The sequence below is a fragment of the Pipistrellus hanaki genome, assembly GCF_964339955.1.
Source record: "Pipistrellus hanaki genome assembly, chromosome: 2".
NCBI lineage: Eukaryota > Metazoa > Chordata > Mammalia > Chiroptera > Vespertilionidae > Pipistrellus > Pipistrellus hanaki.
The window spans coordinates 169,027,166-169,050,079 of NC_140504.1; the positions used below are offsets into that span (position 1 = coordinate 169,027,166).

The window sequence follows — 22,914 nt, forward strand, 5'->3', positions numbered from 1 at the left end:
ATATATATATATGAATATATTTTTTATTGATTTCAGGGAGGAAGGGAGAGAGAAACATCAGTGATGAGAGAGAATCAATGATCAGCTGCTTCCTGCACGCCCCATCCTGGGGACTGAGTCCACAACCAGGGCATGTGCCCTGACCGGGAATCGAACAGTGACCTCCTGGTTCAAAGATCGGCACTCCGTCACTGAGCCATGCTGGCTGGGCTGGAGATGTATTCTGAAGTCATGAGCATACAGATGGTCTTTAAAGCTACAGGAATGACTGATACCACTTAGGGAGCCTAAGGGGTTGGAGTAAGCCTTGAGGAACGTTACAGATCGGGTAGAGGAGGAAGAATCTGGCAGTGGGGACGAGGCAGAGGCCCTAGAGAGGTGGAGGGAAATTTCCCGAGAAGAAAGTACAGTGTAACCAAAACGTGGGAGTGATCAACTGTGTCCTGTGCTACTGTGAGGTTGAGTAGGATGATGTCTAAGAATCATCTACTGGATTAAATTTGGCAAAATAGAAGTCATTGGTGATCACTACGAAATCTGTTTCAGTGGAGTAGCAGGGATAAAAGCTAGATTGGAACTGGTGACATAAAGAGCTATGAGTAAGAACAGGAGAGTTCCATTGGGTAGTGAGCAAGCACTTCAGTTAATACTTTCAACTCTAAATTAGGCCATCTTGCACGTGCTGGTCTCTGTGCCCACCCTCTCCAGTTTCTCCCGGTCCCCACCCTCACCTTATCCATTTGGCAAATTCCTTCTCATGCCTTTAGCTGTCAGGAAGCTGTCCCAGTTCATCGCAAAGAGAGCTCCCCATTGCTTTGTTGTAATTGGTTTCTGTCTCCACTGAACAGAGAGCGCCCTAAGGGCAGGGAGAAGCACATCTCGTGCGTTAGTCCGTTTGATACCCCAGCACAAAGTCTTGGCTTACTGTCACTAAGAGAGTAAATAAGATCAGCTGAATAACAATCTCTGAGGATAGGAACCTCGCCACAGAAATGCATTCTCTATTACAGCGACCCTCTGGCGCCCTGATGATGAAAGAGAATATTACAAATTCCCCATTAGCCTGACCCGTCCTGTTCTTTCTTTGAAAATATTTGCAGCTTCTCAGAACAGAGTTCAACCGACGATTGAAGCAGCCCAAAGCAATAAACATGAGAAGCCACTTTGTTGTGGTTTTATTGCATGTTTTTTACAAGGTGGCCTAGAGGGTTCTGCGTGCATTAGAGTCAGTGGTCCTGTTGCTGTACTCTTCTAGAGAATTCCAGCTCTCAGGCTTCCACAGTCTTCGTTGCAGATGTAGGAAAACAACGGAGAGCATGATTAGGAAGCGGAGGGTAGAGGTGGGGGTGCAGAGGGAGGCGTGACCAGAAGAATCTGGTCTCAGGTCAAGTTGGCTTCCTGGAAGCTAAGTTAGGACAAGCATTTAATCCTCACCAGCCTTCAGTTTCTTCCTCTGCACAAGGGGGATGCTAAATTTCTTTTAAGAGTCTCATTAGACTGAACACCTTAAGGAAATAAACGCTATGTCATTTATCTTCGAGTCTCACCTTAATACCATGTCTGCCAGAATACACATGAATAAAAGTTTCTTGGAGAAAGTATTAGACAGTGATCTCTAAAGTTCTTTTTAAATTGTAAAATACCTTCAGAGGTTATATCATATATAAATATAAACTTCTATTTTCCTCATATAGATTACCTTAGAAAAAAATATGACACTAAATCCTATAATTAACGGCTTTAACTTTTGAAACTTATGCAGTTTCAGAAAATAATACATTTAGAGCATTCTGGTATCGTGGGAGAACTCCGAGCTCTCCCGATGAGGGTTTGGGTCCTAGCTTGGGCACTCACAGGGCTTTGGGACTTGGAGGTAATGACTCTGAGCCTGTTTCTCCCTCTGTAAAAAGGCAATAACCAATTCTTGTGAAATGTCAGACACATAGTAGGCACTCAATAGACAGGTGGTGCCTAATGCTATTTGAGAAAAAGAATTTTTTTGACCTGAAGCAATTTATTTATTGGAACGTTTTGTGGCAATCCTTGAGTTCAGATAATCAGCTGGCTTCAGGATGAGAGACAAGCTGCATTTTTTTATTGACTGTCTACATTCTTATATTTTCCTCAAGAATCATTAACATTGCATAGTATCTGTAACTAAGTGAATGAATTTAGGATGAGTTGACTGGTGTTCAGAAGTTTTACATTTCAGCCCAAAATCACAGTTCTAGCTGCCCATGGTATGGTTGTTTTTTGAGCACAAAGAAGTTGCTTGATGTTACTGACTAAAAATAAAGGAGGGAAAAAAGAGGTAATCAGTCAGATTGTACCAATGGGTAAATTACTCTGTGGGATTGCGTTTGTTTAGAGACCCCACTAATATGAATTGGGAACGTGGGTTATAGTACTAACCAGCTAATGAGGGCCCTGGAAGATTTATGTGCTATCAGGAACCATTGCCACGTCTGGCCAAATTTTAGAGTTTTTCTCAATAGAGAGTCACAAAATCTACTGGAAAGGCCCAGTATTAATATCTATCTGGAGACGGCGGCAAACAAACAGGTCTTTAGTTCTTGGTAAGAGCAGAGACTATTAGGCCAGGTTTCTGGCCCTTAACAAATGTGGCGTCTGATTCCATTTGGCAGGGAGTTTAATTTGGTGTGGAGTTTTATTCAGACTTCTTGGAGAAATATACTTTTTAAATGTGTCATATCCAAAACTTATTGCAAAAAGTGATGTCTATTTAGTCTGTCTGTTCTATTAATAGTCATTTAAATACTTTGTAAATATTCACAGTGCTGTTTTCAGCAGCATGTAGTAAATACTTGACCTTTTAGTGCCTGGATTTGTGGCCAAAAACTTTTATGTAAAATTGGGGGAAATTCACTGTAGTCTGCTATTTATTTAAATTGCAGGCAGAGAAGCAAGCGGTAAGTGTTCTCGTTCTAGCCAACCACCAAGTTGGTTATTGTATAATTTACCTTTTAGACTATGGCCCCTTCGGTAGTGTACAGAATTCTTGGTTCAAGATTAAACGCCTCATTAGTCCTCAAATAAATGGGAAAGAAGTTCAGACATGACGACACAGCAGTACAAGAGAAAGGCTGATTTCGGAGACTTCAGCTTGGCAAAATGATACCCAAGAGCAGAGTCTGATAACAGTTCACAAATATTTAAGAAATGGGAAGACCAAAGAGGGGAAGGATTTCTTATTCTTTGTTATTAGGAGTAAAGGGAAGACATAGATAAAGGGAAATTTCAGGCTGAAAATCAGGCGAACTCCCTGACAATAAAAATTGGCCACAAGTAGACTGAACTCTCCAGCCACAGAGATATTCCAAAACCCAGCTGCATTTCACTGTGGAAGACATACCTTCGCAATGGCTGAGAGAGCATCTCAATGGGAGGACAGCCACTCTTCTGAGGATTTCTCTTTTTGCCATTTATAAGTCTTTTTTCCTTCTCTGGGCCAGGAGGAAGACATGAACCTTATGTCTACTTGTCTATGCTCTGACTTGTTCCCCGACGTGAAATCTTTGGAAGAAACAGAAAGGAGAATTCAAAAGCTTTTATATTTTCACTGTGTGAAAGCAGCCTGGTTTTCTTTTATTTTTGTCCTATATTTTTTAGTCCATTTTTTATTTATCTTAAAGTAGATTTAAGGCCACAGATGGTAGCGCAGTGTGGGACCCAACTCTCTCAGGAATTGGAACCTGAAGACCAAAGTTTGATTTGTGGCTCAAGTACTTGTTAGCTGGTCACCTGAGCAAGTTGCTTATCCTCCTCTGAGCATCAGTTTCCTAAAATAAGGAGAGAATAACACTGTCATGCTTATTGTGAAGCTTTAGTGAAATGATGTGTGGGAAAATGCAGTTTTAATAACGTTTGTATTAGTTTTCTATTGCTGCTGTAACAAATTATCACAGACTTAGTGGCTTAACTCAAATTTATGTAGTTCCGAAGTCTAGGTAGGTTTGGCTGGTTTCTCAGCTCCAGATCTCACGAGGCCAAAGTCAAGGTATTGGCTGCCCTGGAGTCTTACTTGAAGGCCCTGGAAGAGAATCTGCTCACACTCTTGCAGGACTGAAGTCCCTGCTTCCTGGCTGGCAGCCAATGCCTAGAGGCAGCCTGTATTTCCTTCATCTTCAAAGCCAGTTGAGTCCTCACATTTCAAATCTCTCTGATGCCCCTTCTGCCTCATCTCTCCGGCCTCCAGCCAGATGAAGTTCTGTTTTGAAGAGCTGGTGTGATTAGGTTAAGGCCACCTGGACAATCTAGGATAAACTCCCATTTGAAGTTCCTTTGGCAGGTAGTATAACATAGTCACAGGCTCTACAGATGAGAGCAGTGGTCGGCAAACCGCGGCTCTTTGGCCCCTTGAGAGTGGCTCTTCCACAAAATACCACGTGTGGGCTTGCACGTAGTATGATTGAAACTCCGTGGCCTATGCACAGAAGTCTGTTTTTGGCCTGGGCGAGTCTATTTTGAAGAAGTGGCGTTAGAACACTCAAAGGGCCAAAGAGCCGCATGTGGCTCGCTAGCCGTGGTTTGCCGACCACTGCGTTAGGATATGGACATCTTTGGAGGTTCCTTCTGCCTATGGCAACGATGGTGTTTTGGGGCTAGAAAGGGACCTTACAGAACCTAAGATTTAGAAGCCAAAAACGAATCTTAAATTCTGGTTTAGACATACTAGCTTAGGTATACAGAACGTAAGATGAGGTTCATGCTCTGGAGGGTTTACAATCCAGTGGGGGAAAGAGATGAAAACAATATACGGCAGAAAAGTCCAACAGTATTTGTATGGGATGTTACAGGAGCCCAGAAGACTTCTGTCCCGGACTTGGCCTGTGGTTTTCCCATCATACCCTGCTTGTTATGTAATGCCTTTTATCAAGATCCTTCAGATGGAATCCATATACACAAAACAACACCATGCGATTTGATTTCTAAATGTCCAGAAAATCAAGCTGCTGCCATAGCTCGGTATTTGGGACTCTGCTACTCTACTCAATAAGGAAAGGTTTTGAGTCCTCGGAGTAAAAGGAATTTTTTCCTCTGATGATGAAGTATAGCCACACCTCACCTCCCTCATCTTATTTCTTATGACCCCTTTTTCCTCATCAGATCCTCAGGATAATCTTTTCCTTTTCCCCTAGCTGTCTGGCCATATGTATGTCATTATTCCTTCCCTCTGGAGTGTTCTTGTTTCTTGTTGTTTTGAATCAGAAGGCACCAACCTGGGCAATGCAGAGGTTTCTGTATAATCCTCATTACCTGCCATTTCTGTTTTAATACCTGTTTCCTGCATGTTTAGTCACGTCTTGGTGATGGTTTATAATAACAGCAGCTACCTTTCATTGGCCACTTACCGTGTGCCAGGTGCTGTGCAGAGTCCTCTGCTTCCGTGCCCTCATTACCTTAGACATTCGGTGAGGAATGGGTACTGCTTTTATCTTCCTTAGGACCCTGCTGGGATTTGAACACAAGTCTAAGTATGAAGCTGGCACTTGACACTGTGCGCTTCAGCGGGAGCTGAGTCGGGGGGCAGCACAAAGGAGCCAAAGCAGCACACGTAGGTTCAGGAGCCCTGTCCTTCCAGCCCTTCTGCAAGGAGGAGGGCTTGCTCTGAGAGCACTGTGGTCACCCCCATTTCCCACCAGAGACACTCAAAGCGACCCCTCCACATTACACTTCAGACAGGTGGCTTTAGCCCGTGTCTGCAGCACTGGGCAGCCACCGAGCAGGTGTGGGCATGCACTAGCTTGGCGTTCCACAGAAGAGCCAGTTTCTTGGGGTCCGGCGAGGGGCCGGGTGTGTGGTGCGCCCCCTGGCTGGCTTCTGCAGTTACAGGAGACAGAATACCTTCCCCACAGCGTTGAGATGATGAAGATGTTTAAGGACTTAACACTATGCCTGGCACGTAGTAGGAACTCATCGTTCTTCTGGAAGGTTTTCCTTAATCCATGGGCATTCAAGCCAGTAGCACCTTGTTCTAGCTCCACTTGACTCTAAGCTCAACATTGAGAAGGCCCGAGATGCATCTCGGTGTTGGCTGGCCCCTGTCCAATCTGTGAATCATACCAATGCTCATAAATTTGAGCTCAGCATTAGGAGACCAAAGAAGGCAAAATATTTCCCCTTCCCATTCCTGTTAAATTCTTGAGTTTTTGAGATAATGGAAACAAACAGTCCTGGGTTCAAACCCAGCCTCCGCACTTGCCTGCTTAAACTACCTACCTGCTTCCATCGTGGAAAGGACTTGAGCTGTTGGGGAAGGATAAACTGGCCATTATACTCAGTTACTCCACCTTATCAGCGAACTGGGTAACGGCAATTCTCTTGCGGGTTGTGGCAAGGACAGAGTAAGCATGTGGTACAATCAGGTGTGGCAGCAGAAGCCAGTGAAAGGCCTGGGCTTTTACACGAGCCATTCATTCATTCTCTCGACCTTGGCCATTTAGGTTGAGCAAGTGACCCCAAGTTTGAGTTACTTCTCCCTCTGCAGTAGGAGGGCAGCTCGGGAAGGTACAATAGTTGTGGGTGTCCTGCCCACAAGGCCAGAGCAGGTGGGGGGGGAGAGGGGCGGGGCAAGCCCTGTTAGGCAGTGGAGGTGCCAAGTACCACCGAAAACCAGCCCTGCCCCGTTCAACTGCCAAAGCCCCTGGCGCCAAACAGTGTTGCTTCAGCTGCTAGCAGTTAATGCTCCCTGACTTGGAAACGTTTTCAGCTCCTGGGAGCAGCATGGCGAGGGCTCAGCCCTCACCCCCATTGTCTCCCTGCCACTGGGATCCGCATGCACCCCACTCCCTGCTCAACTTACCGCCCCTCAAGGCTGACCAGGCTGTGAGCCCGGGGCCAAGGAGGGGGTAAGGAGTGTGGGGCGGGCCGGGAGCTTTTCCGGGAAGCGACTCAACAGGGTCTTGGCGGGCGGCCCCGTTAGCCGCGGCGCAGGACCCCGGGGTGGGAGAGGGAACGGAAAGGTACTCGCGCCTGGAGCGGCTGCAAAACCCGTCCTGAGGAAGGAGCCGAGCGCAGAGGCCCCCGGTGCAAGGGGCCCGCTCCCCGTCCCTCGCTCAGGTGCTGGGGCCCAAACGGGGTCCCGCTCCGCTGCGGAAGGATGGGAACGAGAAAGCGGTGCGGGCTGCACTCACACCCCGCCTTCCCAGGCTCCTGGGCGGGGGACGGGGTGGAGGGAGTGGTCGGCGGTCCCGCCAGCGCCGGGACGGGGAGAGGGGTCGGCCCGGCGGCTCTGCCTCCCAGGGAAGTGGGCCCCGATCAGGTCCGACGTGGGGCAGGGGCCGGCCTCGCCTCCGCGCCCATGGGGACCCCCCGCCCGGGTCCGGGGGAAGCCGGCGTCCGGCAGATGCTCGCGGGGCGGGGGGGCGGGCGGGGGAGAGGCGGGGAGGAGGGAACCCACAACAAAACTCGCGGCGCCGAGCGCACGGCCGGACTTGAATGGCAGGAGCCCGCGCCCGCGGAGCGCGGCGGGGAGTGTGCGCGGCGCGTTCGGCCGGCGGGGCGCGGCAGGTAGGGGCCGGGGGCGCGGGGGGCGGCGTGGGGGTGCGTGTGGGGGTGTCGGGCCGAGCCCCGGCAGCGGGCGCGGACCTCCCGCCCGGCGCGGACCGCGGGGTCGGGCCGCCGCCCCTCGCCCCTCGGGGCGCTGCGCGGAGGGCCGGGCGGCGGGCGGGCGGCTCCCCTCCCGCGGGGCGGCTCCCCCTCCGCTCGGCTCGGCCGGGCCTGTCCTCCCGCCGGAGGCTGGTCCCGGCCCCTCCCCGCGCATCTGGAAGGAATCTGAGGGCGGCGGGCGCGGGCGCGGGAGGACGCGCGGGACCGGGACTGCGAGGGCAGGTGGACCGGGAGGGGAGGGCGCGGACCCCGGACCCAAAGCCGGGCGCAGAGATCTTTTCACGTCCCTCATCCCCGCCAGTCCCCCCTGGACCTCTTCACAGACGCGGAAAGGGAGGCCTGGCGAGGGGCAGAGGCTGCTCCCGCGGGCAGGTGAGGCGGCGCCGCGCCTCCACCTCCGGACCCGCCTGGGGCTCGGTCCCCTCCCGCCCGGCGCGCTGCCCGGAGCCCCCGCCGCGGGCCGCCGCCCGGACGGCCTGACGGGGGCGGGACGCGGGGACACGGGGCAGAGGGAGCGGCGCCTCTCCGGTGCGGCAGAACCCGGGTGCGGGTCCCTGGACCGGTGCGCGTCCGGCGGGGAGGAGGGGCCCCGGGCTGCGGGCGGGGGCAGCTGCACCCCGAACTTCGGGAGGGGAGCCGGGACGGGGTGCGTGCGGCGCTGAGGGTCCGACGGTCGGACGGTCGGACGCTGCGGGGCCGGGAGGTGCAGAGGGACGCGCGCGGCGCTGCGGGTGCGTCTCCAGCCACAGGCCCCGCAGCTGAACGCCGCCCTGGGCCTGGGCGCCGGGGAAAGGAGGCCGGGCGGGCTTGTCCCCTCGGAAGGCCCGGGCCCCGTGTCCTCCAGCCTAGAACGGAAGCTAAGACATGTCAGGGTCCCACGACTTCAGGAGAGCTGAGGAAGCGCGCTTTGTCCTCTTACCTGGATTAGGGTTAAGGGTGGCTGCTGGGGACACCGTTGGGCCCGGTGGAGTCATACACAAGAGCTCTGACCGGGGACCTGCCTGGCATCTTGATGGCGCTCTATCACCAGCACTTTAGGACAGTGGCTGATGCCCTGGGACCTTCTTTCTGGTGACCCTCCTTAACATCCCTTCCTCCCTCCTCCCCATCCCTACACCGTGCCTTTGCGCAGCCCCTCGCCCCCAGCACTGTCTGGAGCGCCCCCCCCCCCCCCCCCCCCCCCCCGTCCACCTGGGGAACCCCTACTCAGCTTTCAAGACCAGCTCAAGGCTCTTGGCAGGAGCCAGAAGACACAAACTCTAGTCCCGGTCTTGCCTGTAAACGGAGGGGATCAGACCAGACAAGGTTGCAGATCTTTTCCACCTCGGCCTTCCAGAAACCCGTTTCTTTATCCAGCAAACATTTCCTGAGCCCCCTCTGTGTGGGCCAGGGCGCTGTGGGAGCCCCAGGAACTCCGAACCCAGCCCGGCCAGCAGGAGCAGCTCCAGGTCAGGGGCGTTTGAGTGGGAGCCTGCTGGGGTTCGGCAGCAGTGGGCACCCCTCACCTGTTTCTCAGCTTGGATTTCTGTTGGGTCTGTACGATGTAGCTAGCTGTTGGGGGCCCAGCGCAGAGCAGTTGATCAGCGAGTCTTTACTGAATTTGGGTGGAGGAGGAAGGTGGTGCTGGGTTGAGGCTCTGCCTGCTGACTTGGGATCTACCCTCCCCTTCCGCCTTCTTCCTGCTTTAATCCCACACTTAGCCCTTGGGGGCACTGAGAATTGGGGTGGCGGGGTAGGGGGTCCCAGCTACAGTAACAACAGCCCGGGGTGTGGATGTCACAGGTGCTGAGTGCCAGCACCAGGGGGCACGTCATTTCATTTCATCCTCACGAAGAGTCCCCAGCTCCATCGCCCAGACAGAGCTCAGAGCTTTCCCAGAGGTGCGAGCTGATCCTTGCCAGGGGGACTCTTCACTCCGGGGACTTCCAGACACCGGGGGTCAGTTCTCTCTTCTGCCACACACAGCGCCAACACGGCGGGCACATAGACGGGGCCGAACAGTTGCTGAACAGTCTTAGAACAACAATAACACCAAAAACTGAGACCTTGATGGGTCTGAGATGTAGCCGAGGCCACACAGCAAACCAGACAGTGGACTGGAGCTGCTCAGGATTCCAAGGTCCTACGGGTGACGGGTCAAGCTGGAGGAGGAGGAGTGGCACTTGGGTCACCACTCTTCAAGCACTGTCTATTTTATTCTTCACTGATTTTTTTTTTTTTTTTTTTTTTTTTCAGAGAGGAAGGGAGAGGAATAGAGAGTGAGAAACATAGAGGAGAGAGAAACATCGATCAGCTGCCTCCTGCACACCCCCTACTGGGGATGTGCCTGCAACCAAGGTACATGCCCTTGACTGGAATCGAACCTGGGACCCTTCAGTCCACAGGCTGACGCTCTCTCCACTGAGCCAATAGGTTAGGGCAAACACTGTCTATTCTTTTCCCTCAAATCCAGCTCCCTCTCTGTCCCTGCAGCCCAGCACCTCCCTGTCTGCCCTGAACAGGCTTCGTAGCCCTTGCCTGCACACTGCACAGCCTCTGAAAGCTCCACACCGGTCCACCCATAAGCCTGCCTGCACACACTCTCCCACAGCTCCTCCTCCCCCGGAGAGAAGGCTCACTCTCCCTGGCCTGGCTTTCCGGTCCCTTCTTCGCCTGGACTGTGGCCGCTGTCCACTTGCATCCCTCCCAGTCTCCAGCCTCTGCCAGACCATGAGCTTTTCAGAGGCCATAATGGGCTCTCTGGTCCCCGGGCCTGTGCACCCACCCTTTGCCTTTCACCTGATACTCTCACCCCTCACGTCTAGAGAGGCATCCCTTCTGGGAAGTCTTCTTGGCCGCAGGCAGGTCAGGCCTCCTCTGGCTCCCCTTCATCACACAGTTTACACATGGTGTCTAAAAGAAACATGTGTGAGCCACAAATGCAAGTCTGCCACACATGTAAACTTTTCTAGAAGCCACAGTAAAAAAGTAAAATGAAACAGGTAAAATGAGTTTTAATAACTTAACTCAATAGATCCAAAATATTCTCATGTCATCAATAAAAAAATAAACGAGTGCCCTGGCCGGATGGCTGAGTTGGTTGGAGCATCATCCCGTAGACCAAAAGGTCACAGGTTTGATTCCCAATCAGGGAACATACCTAGGTTTTGAATTTGATTCCCAATCAGGGCACGTATGGGAGGCAACAGAGCAATGTCTCTCTCTCTCTCTTTCTCTCTCTCTCTCTCTCTTCCCCTCCCTCTCCCTCTCCCTTTTCTTCTCCCTCTCCCCCCTCCTCTCTCTCTAAAAATCAATTTAAAAATATCCTCAAGTGAGGGGGGGGGAACAAAAAAGGAAGAAAAAAGATAAATAAGCTATTTTATGATCACTAATATTAATAAGATATTTTACATTTTTTGTGCTAAGTCTTTGAAACCCATGGACACTACATTTTACACATACAGCACCTCTCAATGTAGACTGGTCACATTTAAGTGCTCAGTAGCCACATGTGGCAACCACACCGGATGAGTGCAGGGGTGAGCTGCTTCAGGGCAGAGCCACCCCTGCGTGGTCTGTCCTGGTCCTCAGGGCCCAGCTGTATTTTGCATCAACCACAGCATCGTGGTCAAAACCTGGGCCGGGAGCTTAGCGTTGCCGTGTAACAGCTGTGTTACACTGGCCACTCCCCCTGGGCCTCAGCTCGCTCATCTATAAAGTGGTGACGATAACATTTTCAATGTGGCTCATGTGTTAATATACATGAAATATTTCTACAGACACAGCTTGCAGACCTACACAGACAGGAAGGAGGAAAACAGCTGGTCCCGGAGAGCACAGGATGTGCGGGGAGACTCCTTTCCCTGGCCCTCTGCCTAAAGTGATCAGACGTCCCGCTTCTTAACAATTTGTCCCGCGTCCCACAGCATTTTTAAAAAGTCCCGATGGGACACGGGACAAATTGTTAAAAATCGGAACTGTCCCGCCAGAAGCGGGACGTCTGGGCACCTTACCTTGGCCCTGATTGAATGTGGGGCCTGAGCCTGTGCCCCTTTCCCCCTCCCAGAGTCCTGTTCTGAGCAGAGCAGACGGAGCAATGCTGGCGGACCCAGGGGCTGAAGGCTGTGGAGCCGGCCGGGGTTATACTGTGCCACGGGAATGAGGGTCTGTAGCCTGGCTGAGGATTTCCCGTCCATTTGGTCAGGGGCGGGGGCAGCAAGTATGTGGGAGGGTGGGCACAGGGCCGGGCTGCAGCCCAGGGCTCTGTGTGTGCTGGGCTCCCTGGCTCTCTGCCAGGCCAGGGCTGGGGCCCAAGTCTGGGGACCTATAGGGTCAAGCAAACCCGATGGCCAGCTCTCTTCTCTGACCTCACACCTTTCAAATGTTCTGGGAGGAGGTGGGCTGGGACTGGACCACAGAGCACAATCAGGAAGGGAAGGAAGCGGGGGGTTCTGGAAAGGGCAGTGCTGGGGCTGAAATGGGAACAAGTCCCACCGATGAGATAGTACCGGTGGGAAGAGCTAACATTTACTGAGCACTTACTGAGTGCAGCACACACATCCCACCGAATCGCACTCTTCTCATTAGGACATCCCCGCTACCAGCTCAGGGACAGGTGCGTAAGCTGAGGTTCAGAGGATGTCCACACTCACCCCAAGTGTAAGGTGACCAGATGTCCGCTTTTGGCGGGACAGTCCTGCCAAAAGCAGGACGTCTGGTCACCTTAGCCAAGTCCCACAGCTGCTAAGAGCCAGGGCTGAGCTCCAGAGCCCGCCTTCTTTTCTTTTTTCTTTTTTAAAATATATTTTATTGATTTTTTACAGAGAGAAAGAGAGAGGGATAGAGAGTTAGAAACATCGATGAGAGAGAGTCATTGATCAGCTGCCTCTTGCACACCCCCTACTGGGGATGTGCCCGCAACCAAGGTACATGCCCTTGACCGGAATCGATCCCGGGACCTTTCAGTCCGCAGGCCGACGCTCTATCCACTGAGCCAAACCGGTTCCAGGCAGAGCCCACCTTCTTAACCAGACATCCGTGTCCCCATCAAGCTTCCAGGGTACCTCCTGCCCACCCTCTCCTCAGACTGAGCAGCAGTGCCCCAGGCCCGGGCACTGGCCTGCGCTGTGTCCGCTGCAGCCCTGGTGGCAGCGCGGCACCTGATGGGCCAGGTGCTTGCGGCTGTGACTCGGGACTCCTCACGGAGGCTGCGAGCTCATGTGGACGAACTGTGAGATGAGGAAGCTGAGGCTCAGCAAGGTCAGAGCTGTTAGGTGGAGGACGGGGACTTCACCTACCCCAGAGAGGTTTTCGGAGTGCGTCCCTGAAGAGAACTCCTGGGCTGTTGGGACAGTGGAACCAGCATCTTCCTCAATGGTCTGGAACTATCCTCCGTGTGTGCCTCACCGCCCCCCCCCCCCCCCCCCCGCCCCAGGGGACCAGGCCGGGGGTGGCCTCCTGCAGGTGGCAGGGGTCATGTGAGCACAGCAGGCCCTGGTGAGGTTCCGCTGAGTGTCCAGCACCAGGAATGGGACTTGGGAGCTTCTAGAGGCGGCAGCAGCTCCAGTCACTGATGCCTACTCTGCCCCTGGACTCACACTGTGGTGGGAAAAAGACACAACATTATGTATTCATAACCCACCCCGATCCATGCCCAGCGGGAGGGGGGCGCAGTCACGGAGAGCCCTGGGCACGTCAGAGTCTTCCCAGGGGACGCAGTGCTGGAATTTCTTGGAGAACTTGCCGATTGCACAAGAGAGGGGAGGGCATTCCAGGAAAAGGAACCAGGCCCGGAGGGAGGACCTACCAAAGAGACGTGTCTAACGGGGGCAGGTGGGTGCGAGAGTTGGAAGACTGGCGGGCCATGCTGAGGGCCTGGAGTGGCTGGCTGCCGGCCGGGCCCCGTGGCCTGTGGCAGCCGGAGCGGGAGCTCTGCCGAGCCCGGCCCAGCCCAGGCCCAGCCCCGCACAGCTCAGGGCTGCCTGGGCTTCCGCGAAGGAGGCAGATTCTGTGGGCCCGGCCTGGGAGGGTTGTGGAGGTTTTGCAGACCTTCCCTTCGCCCCAACCCTCCTGGGGGCAGCCCTGATGGGGGTCTGGGGGGATGAGGGTGGGGGAACAGCAGTCCCCAGGTCAGATGCGTGCTGAGGACAGGATCCAGCGTGGGCTCTGCCTCGTGCCCCAAGGGCCCCATGAGGACGTCGGTGGCCGCAGGCGAAGCCAGCCCGGCTCCCGGCGGGTCTGACTCAGCCCTCCCGCAGGCACCATGGCCCGGAGCAGGGCGCTGCTGCTCCTGCTGCTGCTGCCTCCACAGCTGCCGCTCGGACTGGTGCTGGCGGTGAGGGCCCCTGTGTTCGGCCGAAACGGCGCCCACAGCCTGAGCCCCGAGGAGAACGAATTTGTGGAGGAGGAGCCCGTGCTGGTCCTGAGGCATGAGGAGCCGGGGCCCGGCCCCGCCACCATCAACTGCCCCCGGGACTGCGCCTGCTCCCAGGAGGGCGTCGTGGACTGTGGCGGCATCGACCTGCGCGAGTTCCCGGGGGACCTGCCCGAGCTCACCAACCACCTGTCCCTGCAGGTGAGGGCACAGCAACCCCACTCAGGGCTCCGGCCCAGAGCCCCCCGTTTCCGGTTCCGGCCCAGAACCCCCCACTCACGGCTCCCGGCCCAGGACCCCCCACTCACCGCTCCCGTCCCAGGACCCCCCACTCACGGCTCCGGCCCAGAACCCCCCACTCACGGCTCCTGTCCCAGAACCCCCCACTCCCGGCTCCGTCCCAGAACCCCCCACTCCCGGCTCCCGTCCCAGAACCCCCCACTCCCGGCTCCCGTCCCAGAACCCCCCACTCACGGCTCCCGTCCCAGAACCCCTCACTCACAGCTCCCGTCCCAGAACCCCCACTCACGGCTCCCTTCCCAGAACCCCCCACTCACGGCTCCCGTCCCAGAACCCCCCACTCACGGCTCCCTTCCCAGAACCCCCCACTCACAGCTCCTGTCCCAGAACCCCCCACTCACCGCTCCTGGCCCAGAACTCCTCACTCACAGCTCCTGTCCCAGAACCCCCCACTCACCGCTCCTGTTCCAGAACCCCCCACTCACCGCTCCCGGCCCAGAACCCCCCACTCCCGGCTCCCGTCCCAGAACCCCCCCCCCACTCACAGCTCCCGTCCCAGAACCCCCCACTCACAGCTCCCGGCCCAGAACCCCCCACTCCCGGCTCCCATCCCAGAACTCCCCACTCCCAGCTCCCGTCCCAGAACTCCCCACTCCCGGCTCCCGGCCCAGAACCCCCTACTCACCGCTCCCGTCCCAGAACCCCCCACTCAAGGCTCCGTCCCAGAACCCCCCACTCCCAGCTCCCGGCCCAGAACCCCCCACTCACAGCTCCTGGCCCAGAACCCCTCACTCACAGCTCCCTTCCCAGAACCCCCCACTCATGGCTCCCGTCCCAGAACCCCCACTCACGGCTCCCGTCCCAGGACCCCCCACTCACGGCTCCCGTCCCAGAACCCCCCACTCACCGCTCCCGGCCCAGAACCCCTCACTCACCGCTCCCGTCCCAGAACCCCCCACTCACGGCTCCCGTCCCAGAACCCCCACTCACGGCTCCTGGCCCAGAACCCCCCCACTCACGGCTCCTGTCCCAGAACCCCTCACTCACAGCTCCCGTCCCAGAACCCCCCACTCACAGCTCCTGTCCCAGAACCCCCCCACTCACAGCTCCTGTCCCAGAACCCCCCACTCCCGGCTCCCGTCCCAGAACCCCGCACTCACAGCTCCCGTCCCAGAACCCCCCACTCAAGGCTCCTGGCCCAGAACCCCCCCACTCACAGCTCCTGTCCCAGAACCCCTCACTCACAGCTCCCGTCCCAGAACCCCCCACTCAAGGCTCCCGTCCCAGAACCCCCACTCACGGCTCCTGGCCCAGAACCCCCCCACTCACGGCTCCTGTCCCAGAACCCCTCACTCACAGCTCCCGTCCCAGAACCCCCCACTCAAGGCTCCCGTCCCAGAACCCCCACTCACGGCTCCCGTCCCAGAACCCCGCACTCAAGGCTCCCGTCCCAGAACCCCCACTCACGGCTCCCGTCCCAGAACCCCCACTCACAGCTCCCGTCCCAGAACCCCCCACTCAAGGCTCCCGTCCCAGAACCCTCACTCATGGCTCCCGTCCCAGAACCCCGCACTCACAGCTCCCTTCCCAGAACCCCCCTCTCACCGCTCCTGTCCCAGAACCCCCCACTCACCGCTCCCGGCCTAGAACCCCCCTCTCACCGCTCCTGTCCCAGAACCCCCACTCACGGCTCCCGGCCTAGAACCCCCCTCTCACCGCTCCCGTCCCAGAACCCCCCACTCACAGCTCCGGTCCCAGAACCCCCCACTCACAGCTCCCGGCCCAGAACCCCCCACTCACGGCTCCCGTCCCAGAACCCCCCACTCAAGGCTCCCGTCCCAGAACCCCCCACTCAAGGCTCCTGTCCCAGAACCCCCCACTCCCGGCTCCGTCCCAGAACCCCCCACTCACGGCTCCCGGCCCAGAACCCCCCACTCAAGGCTCCCGTCCCAGAACCCCCCACTCAAGGCTCCCGTCCCAGAACCCCCCACTCCCGGCTCCGTCCCAGAACCCCCCACTCACCGCTCCCGGCCCAGAACCCCCCACTCCCGGCTCCCGTCCCAGAACCCCCCCCCTCACAGCTCCCGTCCCAGAACCCCCCACTCACAGCTCCCGGCCCAGAACCCCCCACTCCCGGCTCCCATCCCAGAACTCCCCACTCCCAGCTCCCGTCCCAGAACCCCCCACTCCCGGCTCCCGGCCCAGAACCCCCTACTCACCGCTCCCGTCCCAGAACCCCCCACTCAAGGCTCCTGTCCCAGAACCCCCCACTCCCGGCTCCGTCCCAGAACCCCCCACTCCCAGCTCCCTGCCCAGAACCCCCCACTCACAGGTCCTGGCCCAGAACCCCCCCACTCACAGCTCCTGTCCCAGAACCCCTCACTCACAGCTCCCTTCCCAGAACCCCCCACTCACGGCTCCCGTCCCAGAACCCCCACTCACGGCTCCCGTCCCAGAACCCCCCACTCACAGCTCCTGTCCCAGAACCCCCCCACTCACAGCTCCTGTCCCAGAACCCCCCACTCCCGGCTCCCGTCCCAGAACCCCCCACTCACAGCTCCTGTCCCAGAACCCCCCCACTCACAGCTCCTGTCCCAGAACCCCCCACTCCCGGCTCCCGTCCCAGAACCCCGCACTCACAGCTCCCGTCCCAGAACCCCCCACTCAAGGCTCCTGGCCCAGAATCCCCCCACTCACAGCTCCTGTCCCAGAACCCCTCACTCACAGCTCCCGTCCCAGAACCCCCCACTCAAGGCTCCCGTCCCAGAACCCCCACTCACGGCTCCTGGCCCAGAACCCCCCCACTCACAGCTCCTGTCCCAGAACCCCTCACTCACAGCTCCCGTCCCAGAACCCCCCACTCACAGCTCCCGTCCCAGAACCCCCACTCACGGCTCCTGGCCCAGAACCCCCCCACTCACAGCTCCTGTCCCAGAACCCCTCACTCACAGCTCCCGTCCCAGAACCCCCCACTCAAGGCTCCCGTCCCAGAACCCCCACTCACGGCTCCCGTCCCAGAACCCCGCACTCACAGCTCCCGTCCCAGAACCCCCCACTCAAGGCTCCCGTCCCAGAACCCCCACTCACGGCTCCCGTCCCAGAACCCCCACTCACAGCTCCCGTCCCAGAACCCCCCACTCAAGGCTCCCGTCCCAGAACCCCCACTCATGGCTCCCGTCCCAGAACCCTGCACTCACAGCTCCCGTCCCAGAACCCCCCACTCAAGGCTCCCGTCCCAGAACCCCCACTCACGGCTCCTGGCCCAGAACCCCCACTCACAGCTCCCGGCCCAGAACCCCCCACTCACGGCTCCCGTCCCAGAACCCCCCACTCAAGGCTCCTGTCCCAGAACCCCCCACTCCCGGCTCCGTCCCAGAACCCCCCACTCACGGCTCCCGGCCCAGAACCCCCCACTCAAGGCTCCCGTCCCAGAACCCCCCACTCAAGGCTCCCGTCCCAGAACCCCCCACTCCCAGCTCCGTCCCAGAACCCCCCACTCACGGCTCCCGGCCCAGAACCCCCCACTCACGGCTCCCATCCCAGAACCCCCCACTCAAGGCTCCCGTCCCAGAACCCCCCACTCCCGGCTCCGTCCCAGAACCCCCCACTCCCAGCTCCTGTCCCAGAACCCCCCACTCACCGCTCCCGTCCAGAACCCCCCACTCACGGCTCCTGGCCCAGAACCCCCCACTCCCGGCTCCCGGCCCAGAACCCCCCCCCCCCCCTCCCAGCTCCCGTCCCAGAACCCCCACTCACGGCTCCTGGCTCCCACCCCCAGACCTGGGCGCTGGAGCAGGTCAGACACGAGGATCTCGCTCCACGTGGAGGTATGCCCCTCTGACCATTGTCTTGTCACTGAGCACATGCTATAACCTGCTGCTCCCCTGGGAGGAGTCCTGGCTGAGGCCCGTCCGTAAAGTCAGGCCTGGTCTGTCATGGACACAGAGCTGCCCAGCAGCTGGCCCCCAGACACCACTGCAGGCAGGAGAGCACGAGCAGAGCGGACCCCGATAGAGGGCTCCGGGGGTTCAGCGGGCAGCGTGCTCTCTCCAGCTGAGGCAGAGGACGCGGGACAGGAGTGCCGATGGGGACTGGGAGTGCTGCCGGGTCCCCCGGGGGCGAGGACGGGCTGTGCGCCCATTTCCAGAGGAGCAGTGACGGAAAGGGCCCCGCTCACCAGCACACGGGCCTGTGGGCCGGGCTGGCGGAGGTGGGAGCCCGGGGCCAGGGCAGCCTCTGCGGGAAAGGGACAAGCTGATGACAACACTTGTTTTTGGCTCATTCACTCCTCCTCCATTCATAAAACATCTCCTGGAAACCTGCTCTCCCCTCTGGTCCCTTGGGGGTGCTGGGCACTGGAGAGGACTCGGACATACCCTGCCTGAGGCCCTCCTGGTGGGGGGGCGGTGAATGGGACAAGTGCAGAGGATGACAGAGGGAGGTAGAAGGACTAGTGAGCCCGGAGCAGCTCCTACTCCCAGTCCAACCCAGGAAGGCTCTGGAGGAGGTGGCACTACGCCCGGGTTTTAAAGTGCTGCCAGGGGGGTGGGGAAGGCAGCCCAGAGAGGGCACCAAAAGCGGGCCTGTGGGCGAATGGGCTGCCACCCAATGGGGCAAGTTTGAACTCCTGTGGACACCCAGATGTGGCCTCCTAGAAGGGGGGCCCCCCCATGCTCAGGTCCTGGCTCCCAGAGCCTGCCTGCCAGGGGGGGCCTGGGCTGAGGACGGTGGCCTCCCCTGTGCTGCCTCTCACCACCCACCCCGCCCCCAGAACAACCAGTTGGAGAAGATCTTCCCCGAGGAGCTCTCCCGGCTGCACCGCCTGGAGACGCTGAACCTGCAGAACAACCGCCTGACTTCCCGAGGTGAGGGGTCGCCCAGGCCGGGGGCACCAGGCAGGGAGGGCCACCCTGCACACCCTGGGGGTGGGACGAGCGGGTCTGGGCGGCAGTGGGTCCTGACGTTGCCTAAAAGCCACCCCTGGGAGTCTGGGACCTGGGAGTCTCTGACTCGGGAGAGGATTCAAAGACCTCTGTGGTGGACTCTTCAGGTCACTGAAGGACTTTATAATCAGAGTTGTACAGTCCTCAAGTGTGATATATATATATATATATATATATATATATATATATATACTTTATTGAGTTTTTATAGAGAGGGAGGGAGAGAGGAGAGAGAGAGTTAGAAACAACGATGAGAGAGAAACATCGATCAGCTGCCTCCTGCATGCCCCCAACTGGGGATGTGCCCACAACCAAGGTACATGCCCTTGACCGGAATCGAACCCGGGACCATCCAGTCCTCAGGCCGACACTCTATCCACTGAGCCAAACCGGTTTTTGCTATTAAATATATTTTATTGATTTTTCACAGAGAGGAAGGGAGAGGGATAGAGAGCTAGAAACATCGATCAGCTGCCTCTTGCACACCCCCTACTGGGGATGCGCCCGCAACCAAGATACATGCCCTTGACCGGAATCGAACCTGGGACCTTTCAGTCCGCAGGCTGACACTCTACCACTGAGCCAAACTGGTTTCGGCAAGTCCTCAAGTTTTAAAAAGTGATTCTCTTGCTGCTGCTGAAAATAATTTTTATTATAATAGAAAGTTTAGAAATAGAGAAAATAAAAAAGAAAATTAAAAAAAACACCCAGTCAATGCTGCCACTTGAAGTTCATCACTATTGACATGTTGGCATATTTCTTTCCATTTTTAAAAAGCTGCTTAATGGAGATGTAATTTGTATACCGTAAGATTTACCCACTGGAAAGGTACAATTTGATGAGTCTGAGTCCTTTATCCAGTTGCACAACTGTCATCACAATCCAGGCTGGTCTCTCTTCTCTGCATTTCCCCATTTCTCGCTGGATGCACAGTGTAGGCGGCACAGCTGTTCTGAGGGCTTTGTTTCGCGCAGGGAGGAGGGCGCAGCCCGCGCCCCTGGGTCAGAGCAGTTAGCTCGCGGCATTCCTCCTGGTGCTAAAACCCTCCGCGGCCGTCTTTCCACGGCAGCCATTCCATGGAGGATGCTGCACCATTTGTGTAGTTAGATAACGGGGTGAGTCCCAGCATCCGAGGGTCTGGGAGCCTCGGGCCTGGAGAAGGGCCCGCCTGGCCGGGACCCCAGTGACAGCGAGTCCGGACCCTCACTGCCTGGGGCAGGGGCGGGCCGGGTGGTGGGGAGAATCCCTGCCCTGCTGTTGATCCTGGGGGGCTGCCCCCAGGGGAGCACGCCTTCCTGACTCGGAAAACCTTAGTCTGGGTCCCCCATCCCCTGGCCTGACCTTATGGCGGGGGGGGGGCACCCATTCCCACCCGGTGGCTCACCCCTCAGCGGACACTGTCCCACCTGCTCCTCTGAGCACGGCCGCTGTGGGCAGGGGGCCGGGGGGACCTGCTGGGCCTGGCTGGGGCGAGCGCAGAGCCACCCCAGCCTCCGGGAGCGCCCTCCCCAGGCCTGGCACGCAGGGTGGGCTTGGGGCTTGGCGCTGGTGTGCTCCCCTGTAGCGTCTCCTTCATCCAGGGCTCTGACCGATGCCTGTCCTTTGAAGGGCTCCCCGAGGAGGCGTTTGAGCACCTGACCAGCCTCAATTACCTGTACCTGGCCAACAACAAGGTGAGGGCCGCGCAGGGAGGAGGGCGCAGCCCACGCCCCCGGGTCAGAGCTGAGCTCAGGGACCGTTCGCCAGGACTCCTTCAGGTCCTGCTGCTGCTCAGACACGGCCTGCACCCCACGCCTCAGCCCGGGGCGTCGGAGCGGGCCGTTAGTAAAGACAGCGGCCACGCGGTGCGGTGAGAGCGGGGCTGGCACAGCTCAGGGCCGTGTGGAGCGGAGAGCAGCGTGTAGAGGCCGTGAAGGGTCACAGGATTTCAGGCAGCGGCCCTGACGTGGAAGGGACGGCAGGAGAGAAGGCACAGAGACGCTCCGGCTCAGTACACGGGGCCCAGTGCCCAGAGCTCCGTGCTGGCCTCCTCTCTGACCTCTCTCCACACCGCCCGGCCCAGGGGCATGCCCCGGCCCCGCCCCCTCCTCCCATCTGAGCCTCAGAGTTCCTTCTGCCCCTGGGTGTCTCCCCAGAGGTCTGACGGGAGTAGGACTGCTTCCTGCCCACAGCCCACAGCCCTCCTGCGGGCTCTCCGTCTCCGTGAAGGGCGTCTCCAGAGGGCTTGGCTCACAGCGTCCAGCCGTACTGCACACCCCTCCCCCCAATACCTCCCAGCTGGCCAGCCCTGCCTCCTCAGAGCGGCCGCAGTGACCTTTAAAAACCGTGCCCTGCGTCTCCCCTCCATCCCCCCTCCCTGCTTAAACCCCCAAAGGAGCTTTGCCTTCCTTCTGCCCAGAATGCTGGCCACCCCCCCCCCCTCTCCTTACACAGCCCCGCTCACGCCCTCCGCTCCTCTGCAGCCCCCAAGCCTGCTCCCCCGCCCCCCTCCTCGCTGGGTTTGCTGCGGCTCCCACTGCCTTGGGAGCCGCCTCTCCGAGGGCACTCACGGCGTGTCATGCCTGAGTGCCTGTCCCTGTCCCCTGAGCACCCAGCCCAGGCGCTGTCTGCAGCCTGTTTGAATTCCCTGCGTCACAGTGATCGGCATCAGATCCTTTTATCCCCTGTGCATCGTCTTCTCCATGAGGATGAGGATGTCAGCTTGGGGGCGGGTGGGGGCAGAGGTGCTTCTCTGTCTTGTTGCCAGGATGTGCCCAGCGGGCTCCGGGAGCCGTGCCCGGAGGGTTGTAGACTCGGGGTGGAAGGAATGAAGGGTGGGCATCGTGGGCTGTGTCTGGGAAAGCGTGGGTGCTCGCTGTGGCTGGACAGCCGGTGTCGGGGCCAGTGAGGGGAGAGGACAGGAGGACGGGCAGGGCAGGGGCCAGGCTGGCAAGCTTTGAATGCCACGCCCAGGGGAGCCGTAGAGGGCCTATGTCTTATCAGAGGAAGGGGAACTGTGGCTGCTGGGAGGAGACAGGGGAAGGGGCCTGAATGGGCAGCAGGCGGTGGGACCCAGAGCTGACCGCCTCCCCTCCATCTCTTCCCCAACTCTTCCCTTTCCAGCTGACCCTGGCACCCCGATTCCTGCCAAACACCCTGATCAGCGTGGACTTCGCTGCCAACTATCTCACCAAGATCTATGGGCTCACCTTTGGCCAGAAGCCAAACTTGAGGTCAGAGGTCAGAGGGGTCCCTGGGCTCAGGCTGGGGAGACGGGGGAGCTGAGCAGAGAGGACCCCGATGGGCCGGGGAGGAGGGCCAGGCTGGCAGCGCGGGCATGAGGGCCCATGCTCAGGGCTGTGGTGAGAGACGCGGGGGGCTGCGGGGGCAGGGCTCCAAAGGCTGAGGCCTAGAGGGTGAGGAGGCCAGAGGAGGAGGGTGATGCCTGTGGAGGAGCCGTGGGAGCTGGGAAGGGAGACTCCCTCCTTCCTCAGCCCCGGGCAGAGCCTGGGGAGGAGTGAGTGGAGCAGGGTGGGGCTGGTGGGACTGACACTCCTGGTGTTGCTTCTGTACCCGAATCTGTCACCTCACTCGGCTCTCTCCACTCCCCTGAGGAGCCAGGCTCACTGTGTGGCCCCATCGCACAGATGAGAAGGCTGAGGCCCAAGAGAGGCACACAGCGAGAACGAGCTGTGTCTCCTGTGTGTTCCCTCTGGCCCGGTCTCCTGGCCCTCTCGTATGTACCTCCGTGAGGCAGGATCTTGGTGGTGG

At 58.2% G+C, this 22,914-nt stretch overlaps 1 protein-coding gene and 1 long non-coding RNA gene across 4 annotated transcripts in view; one reads left to right on the plus strand and one right to left on the minus strand.

The window, feature by feature from the left end:
* Window positions 1–52: 52 nt before the first annotated feature.
* On the minus strand, window positions 53–5,644 carry LOC311616957. The gene is made up of 3 exons (XR_014794022.1): window positions 5,373–5,644; window positions 3,374–3,534; window positions 53–1,405 (listed from the first exon to the last, which is right to left on the minus strand). It is a non-coding gene; the product is annotated as an uncharacterized lncRNA (long non-coding RNA).
* Window positions 5,645–6,844: 1,200 nt separating this feature from the next.
* PODN (podocan) overlaps window positions 6,845–22,914 on the plus strand; it is a 44,559-nt gene continuing 28,489 nt past the window's right edge. For 2 of the 3 annotated variants that reach the window (XR_014794017.1, XM_084872909.1), the window contains exons 1-5: window positions 7,390–7,507; window positions 13,866–14,182; window positions 18,993–19,086; window positions 20,773–20,837; window positions 22,267–22,376. Coding sequence is in view for 2 of the 3 variants with exons in the window: in XM_084872909.1 (XP_084729035.1) it covers window positions 7,459–7,507; window positions 13,866–14,182; window positions 18,993–19,086; window positions 20,773–20,837; window positions 22,267–22,376 (635 nt within the window). In the remaining variant the exon portion in view is untranslated. Of the gene's footprint in view, window positions 6,870–7,389; window positions 7,508–13,865; window positions 14,183–18,992; window positions 19,087–20,772; window positions 20,838–22,266; window positions 22,377–22,914 lie in introns of those variants that run through there. The other variant, XM_084872910.1, reaches the window with a different exon arrangement.